The 9951-nt window shown below is 46.2% G+C and overlaps 1 protein-coding gene across 1 annotated transcript in view; it reads right to left on the reverse strand.

The window, feature by feature from the left end:
• Positions 1-648: 648 nt before the first annotated feature.
• The window catches only part of TOMM7 (translocase of outer mitochondrial membrane 7), a 12695-nt gene continuing 3392 nt past the window's right edge, over positions 649-9951 (reverse strand). Inside the window, exons 2-3 of the mRNA XM_015810608.2 lie at positions 9836-9884; positions 649-844 (exon numbers count right to left, since the gene is read on the reverse strand). Of these exons, the coding sequence (XP_015666094.1) occupies positions 829-844; positions 9836-9884 (65 nt within the window). The 3' untranslated portion in view covers positions 649-828. The remainder of the gene's footprint in view (positions 845-9835; positions 9885-9951) is intronic.

Consider the following 9951-nt stretch of genomic DNA (forward strand, 5'->3'; position numbering starts at 1 on the left):
AGGCCTGGCCTGCACTAATGTTAGGCAGGTGAAAAGACCAGAAAAAATAAGCTTTTCTTGCAATTTAATTATTTACATTTATGCCACATCTTCCAATATTCCAGAAAATCAAAAATTTCACTTGACCTTTTGGATAGTTAATAATTTTGCCAAGGATTCTGTTAGGATTCTTGAATGAGTTCAATGGATTTGTTAACATTACTGAAATCAATTATATTAGTATAAAGCAGCGCTTCCCAAATTTTTCCCTTTATTACCCAGAAATGCTTATCAGAAAGTTCTTTTTACTCAATATAGATAAAATACTTTAAGTCAATTTAAATGTCCTGTTGTGATTGGGTAATCAGTTTGTGTATCATTATCCAAAGAAAAAACACCTTTATCCAATTTTGGGTAATTAACTCAAGTTTGGGAAGCACAGGTATAAAGAATATTATATTGCATTATTTTCCCTCATTAAAAATAAGATCTTGCTCAACTCACGGTGCGAAAAAAATTAACACTTCAGATTCTAATTATTATAAAGGCAAGACTCAAATCAAATCCAAAGTGACTGTGACAGTTGACTAAATAAATAAACTCATCCATCTTGAAGCACAAATAAAAGACATGCTAATATTCTGGAAAAAACACTAGTTTGCCTCAATATAATTTTTAAAATTTAAATATTTATTCCAATAGAAATAACAAATACATTACACTGACAAAAATGTCATTTACATGTTATCAGATAAACAGCTGGCCAGTAGTATTGCATAAGTGTCCTTCTAGTCTTCAGAATGTATTCATCTTCAAAGGAATACTCTCAAAATACATTGGTTAATTCCTTCAACCCCAAAGTAGACTAGGAGAAGCAAAAAAAGAACAAAATTGGTTAGTAAAATTGAAATAGCTACAATATGTAAATACCATGTCCAGTATCTTAATCACTGTAGCATAATGTGATGACTACTTACTGTGTTTTCCTGAAAGTAAGGTCTATCCCGAAAATAAGCGCTAACTTGATTTTGGGGGATGGACCTAATATAAGCTCTACCCCCAAAATAAGCCCTAGTTTTTGGGCGAGGCACACACCTAAAAATCAAGGTAGGGCAGGGTAGGGGTGTAGAGCTGCTCCATGCGCCCTGCACCACTTACCTTGCAGCCAGGCCTTTCCTCACTGGGCCACTTCTTCTGCAGCATCTTTTGCAGCCAGCCTGCATTTCTCAGTCACAGGCCTTTCCAGAAGGTCATTGCAGCTGAGAACTAAGGTATGGATTCAATCCATAGCTCAGTACTCAGCTGCAGTGGCCTTCCGGAAAGGCCTGACTGCAAAATGTAGACCGGAATGTAGCTGCGGAATGAAGCTGCTCCTTCGGCCAGAAGTGGACCGGCTGGGCAGGGTTGTCGGTGCCAGAGATGAGTATAAAAGAAAACCCCTGAAAATAAGATCTGGTGCCTCTTTTGGAGGCATAAAAATAAGACCCTGTCTTATTTTCGGGGAGACACGGTAGAAGTAACCTCCACTGAATTCATTGTTTCAAAATGGTGGGAATACACATTATCAAACCTTTATTATGTTTATGTAAATTTTCCCAAGATTGTCTGCTAAACGACAGGTAATCTCTTTTCTTCTACCAACAAACACTTGATTATGCCACCAAAGCCGTCTATTTGGCTGCTCATCCCCCAGATTTGACTGGGAGCAATTAAGAATGACCCAATGCAACCCTAGGATGATCTCCATGAAGAGAGATATTGATCGTAATTCTAGGTAGGAGCGATCAGAAGGTTGAGTCTTTCATCTTTTCTTCTCAGCTGTTTATTTAAGCATGCCTTATTTTTAAGTGCACCTTTTAAACTTTTTTTTTTAACTTTTGATCTATATTAGTTTAATTGACTGGATGAATGGTGATCAATTGTATAAGTTTATGAAATAAAATCACTTTCTCACAATCCTACGAACCACTTCTGAAGAACCTCAACAAGAAAACTGCCTCCAAGAATTGGACACAATTAAAAAGAAGAAAAAACAAATTTATGTTAACCATTATTTTTTAAACAGAATGCAAATATAATTTAAACATGCTTCTGTACACAATTTAAATACAGACTCAATTTACAAAAAATATTCCAAGATACAAAAAGAAAACAATTATGTGCATGTTAATATTAATTTAAACGAAGCTTTTTCTGAATTAAAGACTCAATTTGATTATTGATAATTTAGAGAAGAAAACTACATGTCTGTTAAATCATTTTAAATGATTTAAATTTGAGGTAAGATTAATCTTCCACGGAAATAGATATTTCAAATTTAATAGATTATATGCAGCATATTTAAAATATCATAGGCATATGTCAAAATATTTAATTGAAAGAACTAGCATGTGAAGATTTATTTTAAACAGATAAATGAAATAAATAATAATAATTACAGTAGTTTTAAATATTAATTAGACCAGTGGTAGCGAACCTATGGCACGCGTGCCAGAGGCGGCACTCAGAGCCCTCTCTGGGCACGCGCACTGTTACCCCAGCCACACCTACCCCCGCAGCCCCCTCTTCACCAGTAGCCCCCCCGGAGAGTCACCCCCAGGCGCAGCCTGCGTGGAGCAGCGCAGCCAAGGACATGGCAGCTGGGCAGTGGGGAAAAGACTTGGCCTCCTGCAGCTCACATCAGTAGTTTTACAATGTACAGTGCTTTCTATCATAAGTATAGAAGTAGTGTTATCAAATACTTTTCTGGAAATTCTATAATCTAGTCTTTAAAACAAATCATAACAATGGATTAGTAATCATGAGAGCATGTTTTATATTATTATTTTTAATCAGTAATTTTTAAACAGTAAAGTTTTTACCAGTAAAGATAGCTAATAGATGCAGATTATTTGTCTTATGTCTGCTCAGGAGTATAGAGTTTTAAGTTTATTTTTATTTTATTTATCCAATTTTGATGTCACTGATTCCAGATTAACTCTGAGTGGCTTCAGTATAAGAACAGCTGCTAAAAAGACAAAATAAAACTATACTATAAATAAACAAGATGATTAATCTGGCCAACAATAGAGAAAGACTTATTACATAACCAGCAAAGGGTTTCAGTTACCCTAACCTGACAGGTCTTTAATGCCCTCCAGAATGCCATCAGGATGGGAGTCCCACAGATTTCAGGGGCATGTTCATTCGTAAGGGAGGGTGCCAAGAATTTCACATAATGTAAAGTTAACAAAACTTTATAGAATTTTACATTAACAGAATGGGCGTTGTCTTACCTGAACGCCTTTTCTCAGCATGAAGATGTAGCCTTCACCAATGGGTTATCGAAGCCTTCCTGCTCAGTTTAGACTAAGACCAAACTTTTGCCACACCTCCCTTGGGCAGTCCTTCCCAGTTTTGCTTGACGAGGCGAAGCATCTATGGTCTGACACAACAACTCCTCCTGAAAAAAGATTCAGCCTAGACCCACTAACAAGGGCGGGTGTGGAGGCTACATCTTCATGCTGAGAAAAGGCGTTCAGGTAAGACAACGCCCATTCTCCAGCATGACAGATGTAGCCTCCACCAATGGGACATACCCAAACCCGCCATGTCCCCTTCGGGAGGGAAGTCTAGGCCTGTGATCCATGCGTAGAAACCACCTGCTGCAAAACCCTCCTGCCGAAGGAAGCGTCTGCTGCAGTGAACCGATCAAGTTTGTAATGCCTTATAAATGAAGAGGGGGAAGACCAGGTGGCTGCCCTACAAATCTCCTCAACCGAAGCCTGGATAGACCAGGCCGCAGACGTGGCTGCACTGCGCGTTGAATGAGCTGTGATGTTTGCCGGAACTGGAAGAGACTGAGCTCTGTAAGCATAAGAGATGCATGCCCTGATCCACCTGCCAATGGTTGAAGATGACACCTTCAGACCCCTGGAAGAAGGCTGGAAAGACACGAACAGTGCCTCTGTTCTGCGAAAAGGCTTCAGTACGCTTCACATAGTGATGCAAGGCCCTACGCACATCTAGTGTGTGCCATAACTTTTCCAGACGATGAGACGGTCGAGGACAAAAATCTGGGAGAACTAGATCCTGAGACCTATGGAACCAGGTATTAACTTTTGGAATGAAGGACGGGTCCAACTTGAGGACCACCCTGTCATCCAGAAAGTTACATAGATCACCCCTGACCGAAAGTGCAGCCAGCTCAGAGATACGCCTTGCCGATGTAATGGCAACCAGAAATGCGACCTTCAGAGAAAGAAAGTATAAGGAACAAGACCTGATTGGTTCAAAGGGCGATCCCGTAAGAACTTGCAACACCTTGGGCAAGTCCCATGTGAGATATCGATGTACCACAGGAGGAGCAGTGTTAACAGCTCCCTTAAGGAATGCCCTAACTGCCGGGTGATGTGATAGCTGTATCTGATTCTCACAAGTGAGAACCGAGGACAAGGCAGCAATCTGCCTACGAATGGTGTTGTAAGACAGACCTTTGTTCAGGCCCCCTAAGAGGAAATCTAAGATGATTGGAATGGTGACCTTCAATGGATCCAGTTTCCAGGAGGTACACTATGTGCAGAAATGCCTCCATGTGGCATCATAAATTCTATTAGTTGAAGGATGTCTGGAGGCTTGAATTACCGTAATGACTCCCGGGGAATATGACTGCCTGGCTAAACTCTCCCGCTCAAGTGCCAAGCAGCTAATTGAAGCCACTGTGGATCTGGGTGTTGGAGCTGACCTTGACTGAGAGAAATGGGGTCTGGTGGGATCTTCCATGGCGGAGAGATCGACAGATCCACGAGGTCTGCAAACCAAGGTCTCCTTGGCCAGTGAGGGACCAGCAAGATTAACTCCGCCTGTTCCAAAAGAAGCTTTCTGATGATGGCCGGAATCAGTGGAAGAGGAGGGAATGCATACAGGAGCCTCTTGGGCCAAGGACTGCGGAGTGCATCCATTCCCTCTGCCCCCCGTGACAGAAACCTCGTGAAGAATCTGGGCAGCTAAATGTTTGTTGGTGAGGCAAACAAGTCCACCTGAGGTTGACCGAACCTCTCCACTATTCTCCTGAAGAGAGCTGGGTCCAGGCGCCACTCTGAGTGGTCTACCGTCGCCCTGCTCAGAGAATCAGCCTGACGATTCGCCTCTCCAGAAATGTGTTCTGCACAAATGGATGCCAGATTGGGCTCTGCCCACAGGCCCAGAGACAGGGCTTCCTGCATGAGAGACCAAGACCTGGTCCCCCCTTGCCTCTTGACATGAACTTTGGCTGCAACGTTGTCCATCATTACCAGGACATGTTTGCCCGATACTATGTGGGTAAATTGGCGAAGTGCCAGGTGCACTGCCCTGAGTTCTAGCCAATTTATATTGTGAGTGAGATCAGACTGAGACCATTGGCCCTGTGCCATGTGTGTCTGTATGTGCGCGCCCCATCCGAACATACTGGCGTCCGTGGTCAGGACGAGTCTGTGAGGCTCCTTGAAAAGTGATCCCTTGTGTATAGCTGCCGACACCCACCAGTGGAGTGACAGCAGTGTGTGATGAGGAACTCTCACCTTCCGTATGGAGGCATTCATGTTCCTCTTCTGGAAAGGGAGTAGGAACCACTGGAGATGCCTGGAGTGAAGTCGTGCCCAAGGCACTATACCCAGGCATGATATCTTTCCCAACAGCTGAGACAGCTGAACCAGTGGAACCACCTTGCCTCTCTGAATTTTGTGAACTAGAGATTTGATGCTGTCCTTGCGTTCCTGGGATAGATAAACCTTGCACAGGTTTGAATCTATCACCGCGCCTAAGTGTAAGATCCGATTGGTCGGAGTGGTGTGACTCTTTTTGAAGTTCACGGAGAAGCCGTGCCTCTGAAGAGTCCGTATTGTGGTCTGCAGATCTATCTGCGCAGAACGGAATGAACTGGACTGGATAATTATATCATCCAGGTAGCATTGTACTCTTACCGGTATCAGCCTGAGATGAGCCGCTAATAACGCCAGCAGCTTTGTGAAAACCCAAGGAGCCGAGGATAGGCCAAAGGGGAGGGCCCTGTATTGATAATGCCTGTGCGCATGGCAAAAACGGAGGAACCTGCGGTGATGGGGCCGGATTGGGACATGAAGATAAGCTTCTGTCAGATCTATGGAAGAGAGATAATCTCCCTTCCTGATACTGGCCAGAATGGACCTGAGAGACTGCATTTTGAACCTCCTGTAAGCTATGAAGTGGTTTAGCCCCTTCAGATCCAAGATCGCTCTCCAACTCCCCGAGGTTTGGGGGACCACGAAGAGAACGGAGTAAAACCCCTTTCCCCTTTGTTCCAGAGGAACCGGTTCTATGGCCTTTATATCTAACAGATGGGAAATGGCCGTGGGAACTAGCCCAGCCTTGCTTGCGTGTCTTGAGACTAGACACTGGATGAAGCGATCTGGGGGAGTGGAATTGAATTCTAGGGCTAGGCCGAGTTTTATGGTCTCTCTCACCCAGGTATTGTTGGTGGTGACCTCCCAAACGTCGCTGAACAGAGCCAAGCGACCTCCTATGGGAGGATCCATATTGGCGTCACTTGGACCTCCTGAATGGACGTCCCCCAGCTCCCCTAAAGGGACGCTTGCTCTGGAACTGCCCCCTGGTTCCTGAACTCTGGCAGTCCTGTTGTCGATCCTGTCTGGGGGAAAAGGATCGGGAACCTCTGGGCCAGTCCCAGGACTGCCTGATCGAAAGGGCTGCCGCCAATCCCAGGAACCCCCAGGCCGAAAGGACTATCTGCGGAATTCTTGTTGAGATCTCCTATCCACCTTTTTGGAGGGGTGAGCCAATGTTTTCCTTTTGTCCTTCCCTTCAACCAGGTATGGTTCCAAGACCGCCCCGAACAATTGAGTACCCCTATATGTGTCTGTGGCCAGACGCCATCTTGATTTGAGATCTGCCCTCCACTGCTTGAGCCACAATAATCTGCGAGACGCTACCGTGGCCGCGATAGACCTGGCGGAATACTTGACCGAGTGGAGGGATGCATCTGCCATATACTCCGCAGCAGCTACTAGTTTACCCAGAGTCTGTTGCGCACGCACCTGATCTGGAGGAATTAAGGCTTGCAACTCACGGAGCCACATGATGGAAGTCCTCGCGAAAAAGGACGAGGACGTTGCTGCCTTGATGGCCCAGGCTGAGGCCTGATGAGCTCTGCGGAGAGAAAACTCGAATCTTTTATCCTCCGCCTTGAGGTTCTCTGCCATGTCACTAGGAACTGTGGACGTGGAGAATAAAGATGTCAAGGGGGCATCTACCGTAGATACCTCAAGGAGGGAAGAGAAATTAGGTGACACATTAAACAGTTTCTTTTCCGTGCTGCTGGGTGGAGGTAGAGTGGACAATGAAGCCCACTGCTTTTCCACCGTGGTGCGGAAAACCGCGGGGCAAGGAACCTGCTTTTCCTCGACAACCTGTACCGCAAACAAGGGATTGGACTCCTGTTCAGTGGACGTAGATGGTTCAGGTTCCTGCTCTGCGACCAAATTGGCCATGGTGCAGGCTTTTAATAATAGTGAACGAAATAGAGAAGGATCAAAAAGACCAGATGTTGGAGTCGGATCTGGTGCCACCTCCTCATCCTCTGACATAGGTAAGTCAGTTGTCTCCAAGTCAACAGACTCAGCTTCTCCCAGTTGAGACGAAGTCTCAGAAACACCTGAACCTGCTGACTGGAGGTACCCAGTGCGACCTGCTGGCAAGGGTGGAGGAGGAGGGGATGGAATCTGTGAAGACCCCTGACCCCTAGAGCAGCGGTTATCAACCTATGGGTCACGACCCCATTTGGGGTCGATCGACCATTTCACGGGAGTCGCCAAGCAAGGCTGTCCGCCATTTTTTTTCCTTTTCCGGCAGGTGCCTTACCTCCCTTGAGCTGGGCCAGCTGGTGGTTGGCCTGCTCTGTCTCTGCCACTTGCCAGCTACGTCTCAGCCGGCGCAGGGGGCGGAACCACGCATGTGCGGCGCTCCCGGGCAGGGAAAGTCCTCGGCCTACGACCGGTTGGGTAGTCCTCAACTTACGACCTGTTTAGTCCTCGACTTACGACCTGTTTAGTCCTCGACTTACGACCGGTTGGGGTCGCAGCATTAAAAAGGTTGAGAACCACTGCCCTAGAGGATGCCATAAATTGGTTGAAAGCTTGTTGCATGAAAGAGTTGAATTGTGCCCAAAAGGCTCGTTCTGCAGGGGCAACACCAGGGGCAGAGGCCTCAGAAGCCTGTAAGGTGCTGGAAGCGGCAGGAACTGAAGGACCAGAAGTAAAAGGAGGAGAGCCGTGAAGGGAAGAAGGGAGACCAACCTGTTCAGTTCCCCCTTGAGGAGACCAAGCCCTGGGGACTTGATAAGAAGGCACTAGTGAAGGCTCAAATGGTGAACTGTCCAGAGAAGCAGGGGGAACCACTTCAGTTTCACTGGACCTGAGCCTTTGAGCTGTGGAGAATTCCTTCTCCAGTGCCTGATGTCTCCTCGAGGCCTCTCGCTCAGCAGTCTTGGAGGGTTCTGTAGATAAATGCTTGGTTTTGGCTTTTTTTCTTTCCCCCCGTGCTCATATCAGAAGATCTGCGTTTGGATTGTGCGGGGGGGGGCATCAGAACCCTGCGAAGTCTGAGGAGTATCACCATCTGCCATTGTGCACCGGCCTTCCAGATAGGAGAAGCCCTATAATGGGGGTAAACATGCAGATCAAGTTGTCCGGGAGGGAGGCTTCCCATGCCCTAAGTCAACCACAATGACAAATAGCCAGACAGCTTCCTAAAACTGTCTGCCTAGGCCCTGCTGGCACAGCGCCGCGAGCTAATTAGGTTTGTGAAATTCTCCCTCGGATTAAAATTAGTAATAAAATTATTTGAATGATGTAATAATAATCAGAAAGGGAAACCCCCTCCTTTTAAAAGGAATCCTTGCACAAAGGAGTAGAATAAATTGTTCAGATGAACCCCCTCAAAGCCCAACACAGTAGGCTACAGGAAATTCCAAGGGCTGATATTTGTTTGTGTGAAGGCCTCACCAAAATGGCGGCCACACCCAGCCCTATTCAAAATGGCGGCCGCAAGCCTCCTTGCCACCTAATGGCGACGCTCGAGGGAAATAGAACGACGATTAAGGCCACCACCAGGCGTTCGGGGGATCCCACGGGTCCCTGCCACCCAGTCTTCACCTATTTTGATTAATAAGATGTCAAACTTGCGGTTCGGTGTGCAGGCAAACAGCCGCCCAATCGTCCTCCGGAGCCTTGTGGCCACGAGGCTGAAGAAATTCCTCCCGGCAAGTTCTCCGATCCTCCGGATGCCGAACGGCTCGTTCCTGGGCGCTGGGGAATCCCCCTCGCCGCGTCAAACAGCCGAGCCTAAGAAAAAAACTCCAAAGCGCTCAGGGAACCCCCGTCGCAGCGCCAAACAGCCGGAGCGAACTCCGGCCCCAACGGCGAAGTCGAGGCTCCTAGGGAGTTGCGTCCCTGTAGTACCCAGGGACTCGCTCCCAAACAGTTGAAAACCCTTCTGCACTCCTCCTAACTAATGCTAATGTATAAAGAAAAAGCAAATAAAAGGAAACTTGCCAACTAATTTACTCTAAACTAACTAAACAATTTAATTAAATAGAGGAGCTACGGAAGTTGTGTCCTACTGAGACGAGACTAAGACAAAACTGGGAAAGGACCGCCCAAGGGAGGCGTGGCCAAAGTTTGGTCTTAGTCTAAACTGAGCAGGAAGGCTTCGATAACCCATTGGTGGATGCTACATCTGTCATGCTGGAGAACATAACAGAACTTCATAAAATAGTAATCCAGGAGTAATATATGTTGCAGCCTACAGTACTTCGCAGGTGGTATTAAAAATGATCACATACCTCAAAACAGTTGGCTCAGGCATCCCAGGATCTGCGCCTCTCTTAAAACCTATTTACAATATAAAAAAAGTCCTGTGAACTTTATGAAAATATTATTGGTCTTCTTTACATAATAT

This window comes from Protobothrops mucrosquamatus, unplaced genomic scaffold, assembly GCF_001527695.2.
Source record: "Protobothrops mucrosquamatus isolate PMUCROS unplaced genomic scaffold, P.Mucros_1.0 scaffold12, whole genome shotgun sequence".
NCBI lineage: Eukaryota > Metazoa > Chordata > Lepidosauria > Squamata > Viperidae > Protobothrops > Protobothrops mucrosquamatus.